This window comes from Orycteropus afer, unplaced genomic scaffold, assembly GCF_000298275.1.
Source record: "Orycteropus afer afer isolate SDZICR_OR568_19922 unplaced genomic scaffold, OryAfe1.0 scaffold00003, whole genome shotgun sequence".
NCBI classification, from domain to species: domain Eukaryota; kingdom Metazoa; phylum Chordata; class Mammalia; order Tubulidentata; family Orycteropodidae; genus Orycteropus; species Orycteropus afer.
In genome coordinates, this window is record NW_006921590.1 from 34566423 (window position 1) to 34589316 (window position 22894).

Genomic DNA, 22894 nt, shown 5'->3' on the forward strand with positions numbered 1-22894 from the left:
TGGGGCAATCTACTTCCATAGTGATACTGCCTCGGAAACCCAAGGAGGGGTCACTATGAGTCAGGGCTGACTTGATGGCATGTAAAAACAAACAACAACATACGTTTCTATGGGGCAAAGAACTTGATTTGGCCTTTGACTCAGGTTTCTGGAAATAATTCCAGCAATCAAGATGTTCTAGTTTTCCAAAAACCTGGACAAGTAGCAGCTACACAGGTACCACATCTGGCTAGGTAACTTCAAGAACAGAGAGGAGCTTACAGCAGGCATGTTTAATCACTGAGGTCCCAATGACTAGGGGTCCCCAGGCCTTGGACTGCTCTCTTTGGGACCTTCTGGATCTGTAATAACATCCATACATGGAAAAAGTGGCAACAAGTCCCTGGGGACAATGAAGACTTATTGCCAGAACTCCCCCAGACCTTGTCAAATGTTTCTCTTTGCTTGTATCATTTCTGGTTGTAAACAATGGGTAACTAAGTATAGCTAATAAAAACTAAAAGCAAACCCATTGCAATCTAATCAATTCCAACTCATAGAGAGCTGATAAGGCAGAACAGAACTACCCTATAGGGATCTAAGGCTGTAATTTTTATGGAAGAACTGCTATATTTTTCTCTTGTGGAGTAAGTTGTTAGGTCTGAGCTGCCAACATCTGGTTAGCAACTAAATGCTTCACTATTGTATCACTAGGGCTCATACAACCAAAAAAACCATATTACCATCCAGTCGATTCAACTCATAGCGACCCCTCCTTGGGTTTCTGAGGCAGTATCTCTATGGAAGCAGACCACCCAACCTTCCTTACAAGGAGTGGCGGATGGGTTTGGACCTCCAGTCTTCTGGTTACCAGTCAAATGCCTTAGGTACTATGCTACCACAGGTCCTAGAGCTCAAATGTTGTTTTTTGCTTTATGGTTAGGTGCAGTCAAGTTGTTTCCAACTCAGAGCGACCTTTATGAAACACTGCTGGGTCCCACACCAGCTCCACAATCCTTGCTATACATACCTGAGCCCATCACCGCAGCTACTGTGTCAATCCATCTCATTGAGGGCCTTCCCTCCTTTCACTGACCCTCCACCTTACAAAGCAGGACATCCTTCTCTAGGGAATGGTCTCTTCTGACAACATGACCAAAGTAGGTGAGACGAAGTCTGGCCATTCTTGCTTCCAAGGAGCATTCTGGCTGCACTTCCTCCAAGACAGATCTGTTAGTTCTTTTAGCAGTCCATGGTACCTTCAGCATTCTTCACCAACACCACAACTCAAAAGCATCAACTCTTCTTCGGTCTTCCTTATTTAATGTCCAGGTCACCCATGCATATGAGGCAATTGAAAACACCACAGCTTGGGTCCAGCACACCTTAGTCTGAGGACTAAGTACTTGAAAGAGGTTCTTTGCAGTCAATTTGCCCAGTGCTATACATCGTCTGATGTCCTGACTGCTGCTTCCATTGGTGTCAATTGTAGAACCAAGCAATGAGAAGTTTCTGACAACTTCAATCTTTTCTCTATTTATTGTGATGCTGCTTATAGGTCGAGTTGTGAGGATTTTTGTTTTCATTTCATTGAGATGTAATCCATACTGCACACTGTATCCTTCAATCTTCATTAGTAAGTGCCTCAAGTCATCCTCATTTTCAGCAAGCAAAGTTGTATTGTCAGCATTTCACAGGTTGTTAATAATTCTTCCTCCAACCTCACGCCACATTCTTCTCCATATAGTCCAGCTTCTCAGGTTATTTGCTCAGCATACAGATTGAGTAAGTATGGCCAATAAGCACAATCAAGTATTTGGGAATGCCCATTCTTCTCAATGTTACCCATAATTTGTTATGATCCATACAATCAAATGCCTCTGAGTACAAGTAAACATCTTTCTGGTATTTTTTGCTTTCAGCCAAGATCCATCTGCCATCAGCAATGATATTCCTCGTTCCACATCATCTCCTGAATCCCACTTGCATTTCCGGAAGTTCTCTGTCAATATACATCTGCAACTGTTTGTCAATTATCGTCAGCAAGATTTTACTTGCATGTTGTATTAATGATATTGTTCGATAATTTCCACATTGTGTGGGATCACTTTTCTTTGGAAGGGGTACAAATACGGAACTGTTCCAGTCAGTTGGCCAGGTAACTGTCTTTCAAATGTCTTGGCATACCCGAGTGTGTGCCTCCAGTAGGGCATCCGTGTGTTAAAACATCTCAATGGGTATTCCCTCAATTCCTGGAGTCTTGTTCTTCACCAATTCCTTCAGTGCAGTTTTCACTTCTTCCTTCAATACCATTGGTTCTTGAACATATGCTACCTCCTGAAATGGATGAAGATCAACGAGGTCTTTTTGGTACAGTGACTCTGTGTATTCCTTCCATCTTCTTTTGATGCTTCCTGTATCGTTCAATATTTTGCCCATAGAATCTTTCAATATTGCAACTTGTTCTGGTTACCGAGTGCTGCTCTGACAAGAATATATATCACAAATGGGATAGCTGAACAAACGGGAGTTTATTCTCTTACAGTTTATAGGCATTAAGTCCAAGTTTAAAGAGCCAGGCTCTAGGGGCTGGGTGAAAGGCCCTCAACCTTGGGCTTCAGCTCTGCCTCCTGCTCTCGCCCGACTGGAGCTAGAGGCTTTTCTTCACTCAGACAGCTACTGGCTGCTGAAACTGACAAGCCCAAGGTTGACAAGAAAAAAGGCATAATCCTGATGTTACCAAACCACACGGCAGACCATTAAATCAACTCCATTGAAAGTCCCAAGGTTGGCAAAGCATGGCAGGCTGCTAAACAATGACACAGCTACATGCAGGGTTCAAGCATACCATAAGTTAGAGACCATTCCCAAAGCTGTTTCTTATATATGGGAAGCAGACCACATACAGAAAGGCAGCTATTGAGCTAGCTGCTCACAGTACATTCTACCATGGAGTTGATTACCAGCCTTATCATGGGGAATACTATATCCAGCTGCCCAGCCACTCAATCAGACCTAGCCAAGTTGACACACAAACTTAACCACCACACAACTCAAGGCTTATATTTTTTCCTCAGTTCTTTCAGCTTGAGAAATGCCAAGCCCTTTCTAACTCCAGACCTTCGCACATTTCATTATAGTAATTGGCTTTGTCTGCTTGAACTGCTCATTGAAATCTTTTGTTCACATCTTTTATCTTGTCATTTCTTCCATTTGCTTTAGCTACTCTTCACTCAAGGGCAAATTTCAGAGTCTCTTCTGACATCCATTTTGGCTTTTTCTTTCTTTCTTGCATTTTTAATTACCTCTTGCTTTCTTCATGGATGATGCACTTGATGTCATCCCACAATTCTTCTGGTTTTTGGTCACTGATGTTCAGTGCATCGAATCTATTCTTTAAATAGTCTCCAAATTCAGGAAGGATATTATCAAGGACATATTTTGGTCCTCGTGGATCTGTTTTAATTGTCTTCAACTTCAACTTGATCTTGCATATGAGCAGTGGATAGACTGTTCCAAAATCAGCTCCTGGTCTTGTTTTTGGCTGAAGATATTGAGCTTCTCCATAGTCTTCTGGCACAGATGTAGTCAATATGATTCCTGTATACTCCATCTGGAAAAGTCCACGTGTATAGCTGCTGTTTATGTTGTTGAAAAAAGGTATTTGCAATGAATAAGTCGTTGCTCTTGCAAAATTCTATCATGCAATCTCCAGTGTTATTGCTGTCACCAAGGCCAAATTTTCCAACTACTAGTGATTCTTCTTTGTTTCTAACTTTTGCATTTCAATCACCAGTGATTATTAACACATCTTGAGTGCATGTTCCATCAATTTTAGGCTGTAAAACTTGACAAAAGTCTTCAATTTCTTCATCTTTGACTTTGGTGGTTGGTGCATAAATTTGAATAATAGTAATATTAATTAGTCTTCCTTGTAGGCATATGGATATTATCCTATCACTGACAGCACTGCATTTCAGGATAGATCTTAAAACATCCTTTGTGATTATGAATGTCACGTCATTCCTCTTCGAATTGTCATTACTGGCATAGTAGATCATATGGTTGTCTGATTCAAAATGGCTAAAATTTGTCCATTTCAGCTCACTAATGCCTAGGATATTAATCTTTATGTGTTCCATTTCACTTTTGACAACTTCCAATTTTCCTAGATTCATACTTCGTACATTCCATGTTCCAATTATTAATGGATGTTTACATCTGTTTCTCCTCAATTTGAGGCTTGTCTTGTCAGCAAATGGAGGTCTCAAAGGCTTTACTTTATCCATATCAGTAAGGCTGGTTCTATTCTGATGATGCAGCTCTTTCCCAGTCATATTTTTAGAGCCTTCCAACCTAAGGGTCACGTCCTTCCTGCACTGCATCCGACAGTGTTTCCGGGCTATTCATAAACTTGTACAGTAATATATCAAACAGTGTTTCTCATAAGGTTTTCCCTGGCCAATTATTTGAGAAGTGGATGGCTTCTTCCTAGTCTGTCTCACTGTGTAAACTGTGTTGAAACCTGTGCACCATGTCCAACCCTGCTGGTGTTTGAAACACCGGTGGCAGAGCCTCAAGCCTCACAGCAACATGCAAACCACGATAGTATGACAAACTGACAGACAAGTTTGTCTCCATTAGCTGTTCGAAACCCTCCACTTCCTGTCTCTTGCGGGTGGGACCTGTATCCTTCCCCTTACCTGATATCCTTGCCACTCTGTCTGGCATCCCCCAGCTTCTCTTTCCCCTGCTTCCTGCCTCAAATAGTACAGATAATAATTTCAGTGAATTCTGTGAGCTGTTATAGAGAATTAAGAAACCAACAGGGACAATAAGCCTGTAGGAGCTGGTAGTATAGAGTTGATTTGTGTACCCAGCTCTGGGTGGCCTGGTGACAGAGAAAGGCTGCATAGGCAATCAATGAAGAAGGACAGAATTCTTTTAGTTTGTGACCTAGTCCCAGGGTACTAGAAAAAGAGATAGAGAAAGGCCCCCTGGTCCAAAGTACAGTAAATTTTAAAGACTCTTACGCCTATCCTACTCCTGATGACCTTGCCTCAGGTGGCCGGGGATGTTTTGACCAGGATCAGGATAACTGGGGATGAAGTCTGATATACTTCTGAACGGTCAGGGTCACTGAGAGAGTTTTTGACATGAAAGTAGTGGGCAAAGATGTATGGAGACATGGTAAGGTGAGATCTAGATCTATTGGCAGCTGGAAACTGAATTCATGCTGATACTAGTTAGTGATAAAGGTGGGGTTTGCCCACCTTGCCCCTTTTATACTGCTGTTTGTAGAGTAGATCTTGAAGTTTTAAAACTGAAGGATAAAAATCTTGAAATCACCATAATTATTATCTCAATACATAGCTTATCATGACTAATCCAGATGGAGAGTAAATACAGTACCCATTGATAGAAATGTCACTGCTGAGTCATACTTTAGGTACCTGGGTGGCACAAATGGTCTGTGTTTGTCTATGTTCGGAGCTGGAACCCACCTAGTCATGCCATGGAACAAATACCTGGCAATCTGCTTTCATAAAGATTACTGCTGTGAAAACTATGTAGCAGTTGCACTTTGTAATACATGGGCTGTCATGAATTGGAATCAACTCAATAGCAACAGTTTAGAGCTCTGGTAGCATAGTGGCTAAGACACTTGCCTGCCAACCAGACGGCTGGCGGTTCAAACCCACCAGCCACTCCTCGGAAGGAAGGTTGGGCAATCCTACTTCCATAGTGATACTGCCTCGGAAACCCAAGGAGCGGTTGCTATGAGTTGGGTTTGACTTGACGGCACATAACAATAACAACAACAGTTTAATACAAATGCCACTGTTGACTCATGCTTTGGTTTAATGAGTATCTCACTTAAGCATCTCTCAAAAAAGAAAATGTACATCTCAGACAATATAATGGAAATGTATAACTCAATCCAAAAGGATTTCATCTAGGTCAAGAGAATACAACTGATCTTTTAAAAATAAAACAAAAATAAACTATATACTGTGAAAAACAGACTACATACCAGTTTGCAATGGTTAAGTCCTTGGCTGCTAATCAAAAGGTCAGCAGTTCGGACCCACCAGCAGCTCCATAGGAGAAAAGGCTTGATGATCTGCTCCCTTAAAGATTACAGCCTAGGAACATCACTATGTAGTTCTACTCATCATACAGGATCACTATGAGTCAGAATAGAGTCAATGGCATACAACAAGAGTTGAATTCCCAGGAGACATCGGGTGATACAGTTAAGCACTTCACAACTAGTCAAAAGGTTGGCAGTTTGAACTTAACAATAGGTGCTTCAGAGAACAGATCTGGCAACCTGGTTCTGAAAGGTCACAGCCTCAAACCATAAGGAGCATTTCTACTTTGCACACATGGGGTTGCCATGAGTCAGAATTTAGTTAGCAGAAACTAACAGCACTAGTTTAATCCCATAACCTATGCAATCAGTTGTTAGATGCTGGTAATGTAACAGCCAAAAAGAAAAAATTATTATGTGATCAAAACCTACAAATTGAAAGAGCAAAACTCATTTGATTAGCTTTCCCCTAGGCATTTCACAGTCATAAATTTGCTATTATACACTAGGCAGAAGAGCGTCGTGATTAAGAGTATGCACTTAAAGGGCAGCATTTGCTCAAAGAGAAAGCTCAGAAGGCAGGAATGCACAGGAAAGAAGGACAAAAGGAAATGGTCACCAAAGGGATGAAATGGGAAGAGTGCTATTACATTGTGGGGATTGCAATCAACGTCACGAAATAAAATATCTATGAACTATTGAATGGAAAACCAATTTACTCTATAAACTTACACAAGTATTAGAAGAAAACGTTTGTAAAAATTATGCACTTAAAAGACAGATGTTCTAGATTCAATACCTAGCTTTGCAATTTACTACTTATGAGAACTCAGGCAAAATTTTTCAATCAGCCCCTTTATATTTCAGTTTTCTCATCTGTAAAATGGGAAAACACTGTTTCTACCTCATAAACCTGAGAATTAAATTTCTGAAATTATATTGAATTAACAGTGCCTGGCATATATATAAGTATTTGCCATTATCATATTGTTATTATTCAACATTTACTCTTGTTCCCAGTACTTTGCATGTAGTGTTCATGGTCATAATTTCCTATGCTACACTTTTCTATATTGCAAATTGATTACCTGCTCAGTCTTCATGATTTTTTCTACTTGATTATTCCTTTATTAGTGGCATTTGTCATTTCCAACTCTGATTCCTTTCTTAAACATTCTGTTTACATTTCTATCCTTGAAGCAGTATCCAAATTTATGGAAGACAAGCCAAGTAGTATACTGGAAGAAAATCACTACTAATATTTAGTAATATAGACAGGGCTTGGTATCTCCACACCAAGTCTGTATTTCAGATTCTATTGTATTATGAATGGTATTTGAGGCACCCGAGAGAAGAGTAAGAAAAGTTCAATACTCAAAGGGTTGATAGTGGAAATGGCATCCCTGGCTGGTTTGTTTATTTACATATGACCAATTAAATGAATGTATGGTTTATACTATTTATCTTTAACTCTTCACAAAATGAAGAGGTAGCATCAGGAAAAGATTTCTGGGGAAACAAGAAACAAACACAAATCAAAAGAAACCCAAATATGTAATGACAAGCAAATAAGAAGAAAAGTGGCAGCACTGACACTTGTGCAAGCTTTTCTTAGGCCACTATGAAAATTCATGTTATGACTATCTAATGAGATTAGATTAAAAAAAATAATAATAACCTTTAAAAAGTCAAATCATTAAGATGATTATGAAAAATGTGACTATAGACCCTTATCAATATTAGAACTTTGTCTAAGCAGATACTGACATATTAATCTGTGGTATTTTTGAACCATTGTAAAATCAATGACATTTAAATCTAGGTATTAAAAACACCCGCTGTCTTCTTAACACGTCCTTTAAAGATTACTTTTATGTGAATAATCCACTAGTACAGTTGGGTATGTACTGAATTTAACTATGAATACTATAATATAATAAATGAAGCCTACACATTCAGTTTTCTGATTATCAAAACAGGGAGGAAAAAAGTAATTTCATCTATTTTTATTAATCAGATATGTAGAAAATAGATCTAGATTAAAACTAAGAAATCCTGAAACAATCACTAGACAGTCACTTGCATCACTTGTTAGGCATTTCTCCCCTAAAGCTAAGAACTTTAGCTGGTCCTTTGAGAAAGAATATAGGAATGAAAGAGAAAGAGAAAAACTTTATGTATAAAAAACACCACAGGTTTTCACCACTGGGAATACAAGTTGAAAAATGTTTTATGATGAGATGTGCAATGAAAAAATATTTTTAATTGGGATTTTAATTTGGAATTGAAGATAATTTGTTTTTCTTCTAACCTATTGTTTGAGTCCTCTGGTGCCACTCTAACAGAGAGACATACCACAAATGGGTGGCTTTAACAAACAGGAATTTATTCTCTTACAGGTTAGGAAGCTAGAAGTCTGAGTTCAAAGTGCCAGCTCTAGGGAATGAGTGAAGGGCCCTTGACTTTGGGCTTCACCTCTGCCTCTTGTTCCAGGCCTAATGAAGCTGATGAACCCAAGGTCAACAAATCAAACAGCACAGTCCCAAGATTATACGGCGAGCCACTAGTTCAAGTTCAGAGACAGTCCCAGGAAACATGGCATGCTGCTGAATTAAGACTTGGCAACATGCAGGGTCCAAGAATGCCAAAAAGCTGCAGAGACCTTTCTCAAAGCTTCTTCTTATACACTGGAAGCAGACCATATCCCTAATGCAGCTACTCAGCTGTTTCAGTAGATTCTACCATGGAGATGATTATCAGTCTTGCCATGAAGAATAACTATATACAGTTGCCCAGCCATGCAAAATCAGGCCCAGCCAAGTTGACATACAACTACCAAACCTATCTTTATGATTTCTTTTATATTTTCTCAGTTTGTATACTATATAACCATTTTTACATTGAATTTCTTTACGCCTTTAAAGAAACATGCAAATGTATAAGCAGATGAAAGTTCTACACTTAAGTTTAAATAACTACATGCAACAAAGCACATGATTAGAAATATGAGACAAAGAAAAGCTTACAATCATTGCAGAAGAACACAATAAAAAATAATCTATTGTGAACTACACAACACAATGCAAAATAACAGAGACAAGAATTAAAGTCAATAAATAAATACATTAGAATGTGTTGCAAAGGTTTGGGTACATATAAGTCAGACCTAAACATATGAGAAACTATGTCAATAATTGCTGGAAAAACATACCTGAGAATTTATTTATGGAGATATAACCCTGACCTGCCACAGAATGCTCTTGGAATTAATACATTTCAAAACTATGTCCATATTACAATTACAAAGCAGTTTTGGTTGTGTGCAGGCTTGTAGAGCTTGAAAAAAGGTTATCTAACAACATATATTATACTCAATTTGGACGAAGGAACAGGAAATAGAGTCTACGTCTCAGGCAATATCTTCCTGGTTCACCTTAGCCAAATATAAAGATTTTCCACTTAAGCTACTTCTAACTTATCTCACTGTATTTACTGTGATGTTTTGTTGTTGTGGCTGGGTGCTCTCAAGTCATTTCCAATTCACAGTGACCCTACATACAATAGAATGAAATACTGCCCAGTTCTGTGCCATGCTCACAATTGCTGCTATTCTTGAGACCACTGTTGTAGCCCACTGTAGCTCAACATCTTGTTGAGGGTCTTCTGATTTTTTGCTGACCCCCTACTTTATACAGCATGATTATCTTTCACCAAGGACTAGTTCCTCCTGATAACGTGTCCAAAGTACGAAAGACAAAATCTCCCAACCTCACTTCCAAGGGAGCATTCTGGCTGTACTTCTTCCAAAACAGATTTGCTCATTCTTCTGGCAGTACATGGTACAATATTCTTTCCCAACGCTATAATTCACAGCCCTCAATTCTTCTTCGGTATTCCTCAAAGTCCAGATATCACATACATATTACCAAACCAAATTCACTGCCATCAAGTCAGACCTGATGCATAGCAACCCCTCCTTGGGTTTCTGAGGTGGTATCACTATGGAAGTAGTTTGCCAAATCTTCCTTCCAAGGAGTGGCTGGTGGGTTTGAACCACCAGCCTTCTGCTTAGCAGTCAAAAGCCTTAGCCACTATGTTACCAGAGCTTTGCCATGGCTTGGGTCAGGCGTACCTTAGTTCCCAAAGTGACATCTTTTTTTTTTTTTTTTTTAAAAAAAAACACTTTAAAGAAGTCTTTTGCAGCAGCTTTGCCCAATGCAATATGTCGTTTGCTTCCATGGGCACTGATTGTGTATCCAAGTAAAATTAAATTCTTTACAATGTCAAGCTTTTTTCTGTTTCTCATGATGTTGCTTATTGGTTCAGTTGTAAGGATTTGTATTTTCTTGAAATTATTGGGTAATCAATACTGAAGGTTGTAGTTTTAATCTTTATCAGTAAGCACTTCAAATATTCTCTAATTTCTGCAAGGAAAGTTGTTTCATTTGCAAATCACCAGATGTTAATGAGTCTTCCTTCCAATCCTGATGCTGCCCATAGACTCCTTCAATATTCCAACTAGGGGCTTCAAATTTTCATCAATTCTTTCAGCTTGAGAAATGCTGAGCATGGTCTTCTGTTGTGGTTTTCTAACTCCAGGTCTTTGCACATTTCATTTTAATTCTCTGTGTTTGCAAGATGCTCTTTGAAATCTTGTGTTCAGTTTTTTATGTCATCACTTCTATAATGCACTTTACCACTCTCTGTTAAAGAGCATATTTCAGAGTTTCTTCTGACATCCATCCATTTTGGTCTTTAATTATATTTTTTTTATTTTCTGTGTTTTTAATAACCTTTTGCTTTCTTCATGTATAATGTCTCTGATGTCATCCCATAACTCATCTGGTCTTAAGTCATTGGTGTTCAATTTTTCATATCATACTTAACTGATATACAATATATTAATTCATGACTACTCTTGGTGCACTAAAGGAAATGGCAAAAAATAAAGCACTAGGAGTTGACAGAATACCCATTGAGATGTTTCAACAAACGGATGCTGCACTAGAGGTACTCACTTGGCTATGCCAAGAGAGATTTGGAAGACAGCTACCTGATCAACTGACTGGAAAAGATCCATATTGGTACCCATTCCAAAGAAAGGTGATCCCACAAAATATGGAAATTATCAAAGAATATCATTGATATCACATGCAAGTAAAATCTTGCTGAAGATAATTTAAAAACAGTTGCAGCAGTATATTGACAGAGAACTTCCAGAAATGCAAGCTGGATTCAGAAGAGGACATGGAATGAAGGATGGATCTTGGCTCAAAGCAAAGAATACCAGAAGGATATTTACTTGTGTTTTATTGACTACACAAAGGCACTCAATTGTGTGGATCATAACAAATTATGGATATCAAGAAGAATGGGAATTCCAGAACACTTAATTGTGCTAATGGGGAATCTGTACATAGACAAAGAGGCTGTCATTCCAACAGAACAAGGGGATACTGCATGGTTTAAAATCAGGAAGGGAGTATGTCAGGGTTGTATCCTTTCACCATACTTATTCAATTTCTATGCTGAGCAAATAATCCAAGAAGCTGGATTATAGGAAGAAGAACGTGGCATCAGGATTAGAGGAAGATTCATTAACAACCTGCGATACGCAGATGCCACAACTTTGCTTGCTGAAAGTGAGGATGACTTGAAGCAATTACTGATGAATATTAAAGACTACACTCTACAGTATGGGTTACACTACAATATAAAGAAAAAAAAATCCTCACAACTGGACCATAAGCAGCATCACGATAAATGGAGAAAAGACTGAAGTTGTCAAAGACTTCATACAATTTGGTTCTGCAATCAACGCCATTGGAAATAGCAGTCAAGACATCAGAAGAGGTATTGCATTGGGCAAATCTGCTGAAAAAGACATGTTTCAAGTGCTGAATAACAAAGACATCTCCTTGAAGATTAAGATGCAACTAACTCAAGACATGATATTTTCAATCGTCTCATATACATGTGAGAGCTGGACAATGAATAAGGAAGAATGAAGCAGAGGTGATGCTTTTGAGTTGTGGTATTGGCAAAGACTGCTGAGAGCACTGTGGACTGCTAAAAGAACTAACAAATCTGTCCTGGAGGAAGTGCAGCCGGAATGCTCCTTGGAAGTGAGGATGGCCAGACTTTGTCTCACTTACGTTGGTCATGTTCTCAGAAGGGACCATTCTCTGGAAAATGATGTCACACTTAGTAAGGTGGAGAGTCAACGAGAGAGGGGAAGGCCCTCAACAAGTTGGATTGACACGGTGGCTGCAGTGATGGACTCAGGTATAGTAGGGATCGTGAGGCTGGCACAGGCCAAGCAGTGTTTTGTTCAGTTGTACATAAGGTTGCTATGACTCAGAGACAACTCTATGGCACATGACAATAATAACAACAACAACTCTCGATGAACAAGACATAGTTCCACTAGGGTCTTGTTATCAGATCTTTTAGAATTTTACCACAAAATATAACTATAGATTAGTTTTAATAAAACTAATCTCCCCTAATCTCAAACGACTAAATGACTTATACAATATTTTTTTTTGGAAAAAAACATTATTAATAAAAATTTAATAATAAGCATTTAAAGCAGTTTCCAGTATACACAGCAGCAAAAAAGTGAAATATTGCTAAAGTGACTGAACATAAAATGCACAGTCTTAGACAATGTCTAATACATAATTCTGGTTTACATGAATACAAGTTAACAATCAAAATTGTGTTAGCTGTACTATCATTTAGGAAATAAAGAAAACTGTGATTTAAGAGAGTCTTCTTTGATTAGGTTACTCATCTGAAATACTGGGAGAAATACTTAGAAATACGAAATAACTGCATTTTGAATAACTTCAATTGCAAGTTCTATTTTTAAATCATTATCAGTTTACCATTTATTCATTTCACCCGGAATGATTCAGAATCAAGTCACTGGCAACGGGTTTGGTTGTGTTTTTTTTTGTTTTTTAAACTGTGATTTGGGTGAAGATTTACAGAGTAAATCCACTTTCTATACAGCAGTTCACATATACTTTGTCTCATATCATTGACCACAGTTTACCACAATGCAACATCTTCCCTCCCACCTTCCTCTTTTTTTTTTTTTTTTTTTAATTTGACAATAACCATAGGAGTATTTTCTTTAGCATACCATGACATTCATTTCCATAAATTCTTCATCCTTCTATACTTAGGCCAAAATCGTACTACAAAAGTGATGACTTCCTATCACTGTTGCCTTTTCAAAGTTTGTTAATTTTGTTTTCCTCCTATTCTTTTCTCACATATGAAACATTCTGATAGCTAAATTCCTGCTTACTTATTTTCATATCCATTAAATCAGCAGTTCCCAAACTTTATTGCATTTATAATCACATAAGGGGCCTTTTAAAAATCCTTATGCCCAAGTCAGAATAAGGGAAGGATTCAGGTACCATTATTTTTTTAAAAGATTCCCCAGATGACCCTAACTACCTAAAAGTTTCAAAAACTGGTCCATCATATATGCGAAAACCAAAAAAAAAAAAAAAAACCCAAACCAAATTCATTGTCGTCGAGTTGGATCCAATTCATAGCAACCCCTTAGGTTTTTGAGGGGCTATCACTACAGAAGTAGACTACCCAACCTTATATGCAAGAGTCTTGAAAGTCTAAAGCCTGTACCACTTTTTAATCTGCAATCAGAAATACCTGTGTTGTAAGGCAGTCAAGTCTAGTAGCTAGTGAGTAAACCTACCAATATATAATAGCTTTATTATTTTCTACTTGCAATATATAAATTACTGAAGTAAGAACAACAAAATTATTTTTTAGTGAATGGGCTCCAGAGAATGTTTCAGAACTTAAGAATTTTTCATATTTTAGAAGTTAATACAGTGTATATAACTCCTATTCCATCACAAGCAACAGAATCAGATGCAGCCCTGTCATCAAAAATATTAATATTTCAAGAGCAGCACATGGTATTTAAAATGACAGGGTGAATACAACCTGTAAATACCCTCATGTTAAGACCAGCTTTTCCTATCAATTGAACTATAAAAATATTTTTAGAATTACAGAGTTTCTTGGACTATAAATTTGAAGACCAGGGATTGTGGATATATATATAAATAAATAAATACACACACACACACACACACACACACATACATACAGAAGGAACACAAGGTAAAGCTCCTCCTAAACCACATAGAATACGACTGAAATAGTTTAAAAGCTACCACCAGAATCTTTCTATAAAGATGTACATGAATAAATAGCCAGAGCACCATCACTTTCCCCAAGAGTAGACTCAGAGGAAAATTAGTATTTGTTGTTAGTGTTAAAAGACAAGGGAAAAAAAAAAGTCTACAAGAAAATAAGAAATTTTATTTAAATTCTAAATCAGAATCCTAAAATCAGTAGTAGACAGCAATACATACAGATATATACAATGACATGAACAAGTTCAACATAAATGCAATACAGCAATGTAATATTACTACATATATATATTATATATAAAATAATATAGAAATATAATATAATATACAGAAAGCATTTCAGCAATTACAGCAATTATAATCCAGAGTATTTCAAGAAATGGAAATGGTGATCACTTCTCAAAGACAAGCAAAGAAAACAAGTAATCTAAATGGGAATTGAAACACTTTCAAGCAAAGTATCTGAAACATAAGATTAAAGTTTACATTAAAAAAAAAAAAAAGAGTGGGGGGCATCAAGTAAAATAATTTTGGGAAATTCTGGGTTAAATAAAATTGAACACGTTTTTTCTCCATTAGGATTTCTACTCCAAGCCTCAAATACAATGATGCACTTTGACAATCCCTAAAATAAGTACACTATGCAGAGCTTCTCAGATTTCTTTAACCTATAAACCCATTCTTTAAGTATTTTATAATGCTAGATTTCCACAGATAATGAAACTGTTTAAGACATATTTATAAATTTGGGGATTTGAGAAGGTATTCATGAATAAATATCAAGAATCAATTTCTACCTCAAATCACTCATATCCTTATCAGTCATTATTCAACACTACCTCCATGCAATGTAATCAAATTTCCAAATATCAGTGCTCGCTCTGGCAGCACATATACTAAAATTAGAAGGGTACGTGGCCCCTACCCAAGTACGACATGCAAAGTGGTGAAGCATTCCATATTTTTGCACTCAAAGCACAATTAAAAAAACAAAACAATACAAACAAAAAAAAACCCCGATTTCCAAATATCATTAATTTTGGGATTAGTAGCATGGATTTTAATATAAATAAGAAATAGTATATATTCCCTTATACTAAACTCTGTATCAAAACAAATGAATCACACATTTATAATTAAAGTATAAATAGGCAATTTCTATAAATATTATATAATACCATACCTCATCAAATTCTTCTGTCATTTTTCTGATGATTTCTGCATTCTGCATATTTCGAAACATCTCTATTCTCACAGTACCTATGGAACAACAGATTTTATAGTTAATCTTCTATCCCATGTTAAATAATAAATGTAACCTATTCTTTGAAAAGTAATAAAATTAGTGAAAAAACGAGTTTCTCTTTCCACTCCAAATTCCAGTATCATTGATTCTAAAGGAATCTGTTCTTTGTGAATTTTGAAGTTCTTCAGACAGAAAACAACTGGATATTTAATGAAATAGGTTAAGTATGAGGAAGAATATTGATAGGAGGATTGAGGAAAAAGACAGAGAAATAAAACAATTAATTTATATTATAAAGAGAGTCTTAAAGATTGAAATATATACTGCCAGTTTTACTCTTAAAAACCTCCTAACATACACTGTTTATCTTCTTTTCATGTTTTTTTCCCGATTTATCACTGAGATTTTCTGTAAATGAAAACTAAATATCCCTTGATTTAACAGTATATTTCAGTTAAACCTGTTTTATCTGAACATGAAAAGTTGCTCAGAACTTCTCTATAATTATCAAACAATCAAAGAAAAAGTTAATCCTTTCTTATCTCATTCTTTCATGTTATTATCTGAGCTAGTTAATTTTTATTTCAAATACAGAATAGTTTTATAAATATCACTCTTACACTAAAGAGAAAGAAGAAAGGTTTATAGTGAAAGGTTGCTTCAAAAACAAACATAATTTAAGAAAATGAAATAAAATTCAAAGCCAGCCTTATGTGCACAGGATCCAGGCCTAATAAAATGAGATTAAGTTTCAACTGCATAATTATAAAACAATAAATTAAGCATTCCAAGATTAAGACTTACTAAAATTTAATGCCAATGAACATGTTACTACATAACTTCTGACATGTTCCTTGTCAGTAATTACAACCTACAATTCAAATCAAATTTTGGATTGTAAGACAGGAAGTAATCTTATATCTGAAACTGTAGTCTTTAATTGAAAGTCCCAACAATAGTACATTGGCACATAGACAACCACTCTAAGGGAGCAAATTGTTGGGCGTCTGGGCTTAGGACCAGGATTATGGGGGATATCAAGTTCAACTGGTATAACATACTACACAAAAACATTGCTATACAACCTACTTTGGTGAGTAGTAGCTGAGGTCTTAAAAGCCTGCATCTAAGATGGCCCTTGTCTGGACCAAAAAAGAATGAAGAAAACCAAACACATATGGAAACAATTACTCGAAGGGACTAGTGGACCATATGAACCTCAGCCCACATTACCCTGAGACCAGAAGAATTAGATGGTGCCTGGCTACTACTAGGAGATCCTGGAGAGAATGGGAGAAAAAAGTGGAACAAAACTCATAATCATGAAAAAGACCAGCTTACTGCTCTGATAGAAACTGGTGGAAACCTGGATACTATGGTCCCTAGTTATACTTTAGGCCTGGAACTGAACTCATTCCTGTAGCTTCCAGCCAAACAAGAGATAGGTGTATAAGGTGAACATTTACACCAAGCAGGTTGACTCCTTTGAACACTCAACCTTGGGAGATCAGAAGGGCAGTATTTGGACAGAAAGATAGCTCAGAGGGCAGGAATGTGTAAGAAAGAAGGACACAGGGAAAAGGTAACCACAGAGGGAGGAAGTGGGAAGAAAGCTGCTACATTATGGGGACTGCAATAAATGTAATGAAACAAAATGTGTATCAACTGTTGTATGGAAAATGAATTTTCTCTGTGAACTTTCACCCAAGTTACCAAAAACAAAAACAAAAAAATTACACAGGTGATACATTTGGCAAATTGAGCTTAATCTGACATAGTTTTTATTAATTTGTAAAATAAGAAAAATAACGCATGCCCTATCTTTTAACCAGATCCATTTTCAAGCACATTGTATTTACTTTCTACAGAGCTTCCTCTTTTCTCATTAAATACCCCCATCAGATATCCCCAATATCAAACTGTAGAGACAGCAATCCAGGTTTTGGGGACCAAGTATAGAAAGGGAAAAGAAAAGATTTCCTCCTAAACATACTATCATCTTATTAACAAAATGGTAAAAATGTATAATGTGATTTTATTTGATCCGAAACCAGAATTAAAAACAGGTTGTTGTTTACACACTAAAATACAGTCATTATTTTCTTTGTGAAAATTAAAAATATGTATATACAAGAAACCTGCATTAAATTGTTAACTATACACCTTACATTTCAAGTAAAAATAACTTTCTTTCAGATATTCTAAAAATCATCCAGTCAGATAAAACTGTTTTGACTATATAAACCAATGGTATTTCACCTTGCATGTGTCATGGAAACATTTTGTGAATCTGAAGTAGATTTATTTATTTGTATTTATTACATATAATAAAAGTATGTAACTTCAGAGGCTGGTTCATGGCACTGACAGGCAAAATTCCATTAATAGGTACTAAGAGCTCTGGTAGCATAGTGGCTAAGACACTTGCCTGCTAACCAGATGGCTGGTGGTTCAAACCCACCAGCCACTCCTTGGAAGGAAGGTTGGGCAATCCTACTTCCGTAGTGATACTGCCTCGGAAACCCAAGGAGGGGTCGCTATGAGTCGGGGCCGACTTGACGGCACATAACAACAACAACAACAAAGAAAGTAAAAGATGTAAAATTAAGATTTTTAAATTACCAAAAGTGAGTATAATTTATTCATGTTAATATACTGTTGTTGTGTGCTGCTAAGTTGATTCCAATTCACAACAACCATATATACACAAATAAAATTCTATTGATTGAAATGGCACAGTAGCTGGTAAGATTAAAAAGATTTTACAATGAAATCATACTGCAAAGTGTTAAAGACTGGACTTCCAGTAAGATGGCAGAACAGGCAGACAAGCTATACAGACCCTCTTCAACAAAGAAAAGAGAAATCAATTATCACAGATACAGAAGATAATCCTGGAACCCTGAGCTTTGAAAGGAAGGACACAGAAGTGTATTAAACACCAACTAGTAAAAGAGCCTGAATGAAAACAGTTAGTAAGGAGAAAAATCAGAGCTGTGGACTGTCAGCTGTCCTGACAGTATGGACAGCCTGAATGTTTCCAAGTGGTGTTAGGACCTGAGAATTAACCTAAAAATTGGCCCTGTCACCAAGGACTGCATGTAAGTACTGCATGGGTAGCTGACGACTGAAAAGAGAAATAGCAAAGAAGGAGATAAAGAGACAAACTGAGCTGTGGACTTTCGGCAGTGCGGAGGGTACAGCCATTTTGAATGTTTATAGGCGGTGGCCATTGTGGATATTAAAAGGGACAGTATTCTAGTTCAGACTGCAAGGCCCTAAGAATAGGCTCCACTTGCGAAAGGCAGCACAGACATACAGGAGTTTGATGACCGGAAAAGAGACATGGGATGAGTACATAAGTGCTGCCAAGTGGTGAAAAGAAGAGAGCACAATATCCTGCATACCCGGATACATCAAAACAAAACAAAGAAAATTAAAATCTAGGTGAATGACTCCTACATACAATCACCAGTTAAACAGAAACACAAAAATGTCACAATGTCTCAGAGACAACAGACCATCACAGTCCACACAAAGAAGGAAGATAAAGTAGGAGAAACAAGGGACCAAGATACAGACCCAAAACACATCTCTGAGGAAGCAGCAGTACTGGAACTCCCTAATAAGGAATTCAAAAGAATTATATTTAGGTACCTTCATGGATTGAGAAACAGATCAAGGAAAACACTGACAAAACTGAGGAAAACACAGACAAATCCCTAGAACAATTTTGGAAGAAAATACAAGAACAAAATGACAAGATAAATGGAAAATTAAAAATGATGCAAAATCTACAGATAAAAATCCAGAAGATTAATACGAAATTTTCAGAAATGAGAGAAAAATAAAACCAGAAAGAAAATTGTGAAAGATTTGTTGGAAGAGAATTTCCCTGATATGATGAAAGACAAGAATATATCTATGCAAGAAGCCTAACAAATCACAAATGGGACAGACACTAAAAGAAAATCATAAAGACATATCATCATCAAACTCACAAAAACAAAGACAAAGACAGAGTCCTGAAAGCAGCACAGGAAAAATGAAGTTAACTACAAAGGGTATAGGATAAGCCTAAGCTCTGATTTCTGAGCAGAAACCATGCAGGCAAGAAGGCCATAGGATGGTATAGATAAAACCCTGAAAGAAAAAAAAAATTCTAATAAATTAGAATTATATAGCCAGCAATACTGAACAATGGTGAAATTAGGACATTTCCAGATAAGCAGAAATTAAAAGTATTTGTCAAAACCACATCAATCTTACAAGAGATGCTAAAGGGAATCCTTTGGACACAGAACAAACTACACCAAACAACAACTGACCATTAATACACATGATGACATAATGCACAAACACACACAGTTATGGAAGTATCCAAAGTAAATAAGCCTACAAGATTGCGAACAGGGAACCAGAGACATCAATTGGCAAATTAGGACAAATACAAACCAAAATGAAGGAAAAAACTGTGCAGTTACAGAACTTGTAAATGTTGAGGAAGTCAAGACAACTGCAAGATAGAGCAGACTGTTCTAAACTTGGGAAGAAAATTATAAATCACAGGGTAAACTCAAAGAAAAATGATAAACTTTCACATCAAAATTAAAAACAGGACAAGCACACATATTTATTAAAATACTGAAACTACAGCCACAAAGGAAGTGATAACAAGATTAATAAACATAACTAGCTGAGCACAGAAAATTATATGGAACAAAGAAATAAGGACCACCCCAAAAAAATATAACAAAATGATAGCAACAAATTCATACTTGTCAACAACTGCACTGAATGTCAATAAATTAAATGCACCATTCAAGAGACAGAGAGTTGCAGACTGAATAGGAAAACATAAATGATCAGTACGCTGTCTACAAGAGACATACCTTACAGAGAAAGACAAAAATAGATTGAAAATCAAAGGTTGGTAAAAGACCTATCAAGCAAATGACAACCATAAAAGAGCAGAAGTGGCAAAATTAATTCCTGATAAAACTGATCTTAAGACAAAAACCACCATAAGAGATAAGGAAGGACGTAATACAAGATTAAAGGATCGAATGGACAAAAGGACATAACAATAATAAATATATGTATACCCAATAGAGTCCCAAAATATGTAAATCAGACTTGAACACAATTGAAAAGACAAATAGATGAGCCCAAAGTCATAGTAGGAGACTTTAGTAAACCACCTTGAATGAAAGAACTGGAAAGAAACTCAACAAAGACACAGAAGGACTAAACAATACAATTCATCAGCTTGACTTTATAGGCATCTAAAAAGAACTTCACCCAATAACAGCACAATATACATTCTTTTCCAACGCATATGAAACGTTGTCCAGGATAGACAATAAGCTAGGCCACAAAACCAAACCAAAACAAACTCACTGCCATGGAGTCAGATTTGACTCACAGCGACCCCTCCTTGGGTTTCACAGGCAGTATCACTACAGAAGTAGATTGCCCAACCTTCCTTCTGAGGAGTGGCTGGTGAGTTTGAACCACCAGCTTTCTGGTTAGCAGTCCAATGCCTTAGGTACTACTCCACCAGAGCGACCAGGCCAAAGAGTAACCCTAAAAAAATTAAAAACATTGAAATACTGCAAAACATGTTCTCAAATCACAATGCTATATAATTAGAAATCAACAATAGAAAGATCAACAAAAAAAAAGCAAACAAATGGAAACTGAATAACACTCTCCTAGAAAATGATTGAGTAATAGGAGAAATTTAAAAAATGAAATAAAAATATTCCTTGAATCAAACATAAATAAAAACACAACATAACAAAATCTTTGGGATATAGCAAAAGCAATGATCAGAGAGGCAAATTTATAGCAATAAATCCACACATCAAAAAAGCAGAGCCAAAATCAACACCTAAACCCAACATCTCCAACAATTAGAGAAAAAAAAGTGAAAAAAAGCCTATAATCACCAGAAGAAAAAATAACAAAGATTTAAGCAGAAATAAATGAAACAGAAAATAGAAATAGAAAAAAATTAACAAGTCAAGAAATTTAACAAAGGAAGAGGGAGAGAATACAAATAACATGAATAAGAAATCAATTGGATGACATGACAACAGAACCAACAGAAATTAAAAGGATAATATCAGTATACTATGAAGAACTATGAAGTATGAAGAAGTACTCCAACAAATGTGCAAATAGAAGAAATAGACAGATTTCCAGAAACACACTATTTACCTAAACTAACATTCAATGAAGTATAATCTTGATACCAAAACCACGCAAAGACATCACTAAAAAGGAAAACTACAGAGCAATATCCCTCATGAATATAGAAGAAAAAATCTTCAACAAAATCCTAGCCAACAGACTCCAAAAACATATCAGAAAAATAATACATTATGACCAAGTGGGGTTCATAGGTGTGCAAGGATGGTTCAACATTAGAAAAACAATCAACGTCATCCATCACATAAACAAAACACCGGAAAAGAACCAAATGATCATATCAATTGATGCAGAAAATGCATTTGATAAAATCCAACACTCATTCCTGATAAAAACTCTCAGAAAACTGGTAACAGAAGGGAAACAGATGTAACAGAAGGGAAATTCCTTAACATAATAAAAGGCATACATGCAAAACCAACAGCCAACATTATTGTCAATGGAGAGAGACTGAAACCATTCCTCCTGTGGTCAGAAACCAGACCAGGATGCCCTCTATCACCACTTCTATTCAACACTGTATTGGTAGTCCTAGCCAGAGCAATAAGGCAAGAAAGAGAAATAAGTCATCCAAATTGGTAAGGAAAAAATAAAACTATCCCTCTTTGTCTATGATATGATCCTATACACAGAAAACCCAAGAGACTCAGCAAAAAACAAAAAACTATTGGAACTAATCAAAAGATTTAGCATAGTGGCAGGATACAAGATCAACATACAAAAATAGTTGGATTCCTTTACACCAGGAAGCTGGGACGTTGCTTTTCTCTTGGAGTTGGCTCTATATTAAGGACAAGGCTTGAGGTAGGCAGGCCGAAGGCTGAAAGCTGCTTTTTGCTTGGGTGTGGCTCTTTATTAAGGCAGGCACCTGAGGTATACAGACCTGGGGCTTGGAGGATGCTTTTTCCTTGGATGTGGCTCTTTATTAAGCAGGGGCCCAAGGTAGGCAGGTCTGGGTCTTGAAGGCTGCTTCTACCTTTGGGGCATCTCTATGTTAAGATGAGGGCCGGAGGCAGATGGACTGGGACTCAGGGGCTGCTTTTTCTTTGGCGGAGGTTCTTTAGTAAGGCAGGGCCTCAAGTCGGTTGGTCCAGGGCTGGGGATTGTTTTTTGCTTGGGGGAATCTCTTTATTAAGACCATGGCCTGAAGAAAGTGGG

At 36.8% G+C, this 22894-nt stretch overlaps 1 protein-coding gene across 1 annotated transcript in view; it reads right to left on the reverse strand.

The window, feature by feature from the left end:
- STAG1 (stromal antigen 1) overlaps positions 1-22894 on the reverse strand; it is a 528154-nt gene that overhangs the window by 301111 nt on the left and 204149 nt on the right. The window contains exon 5 of the mRNA XM_007937169.2: positions 15461-15537. Within this exon, the coding sequence (XP_007935360.1) occupies positions 15461-15537 (77 nt within the window). The remainder of the gene's footprint in view (positions 1-15460; positions 15538-22894) is intronic.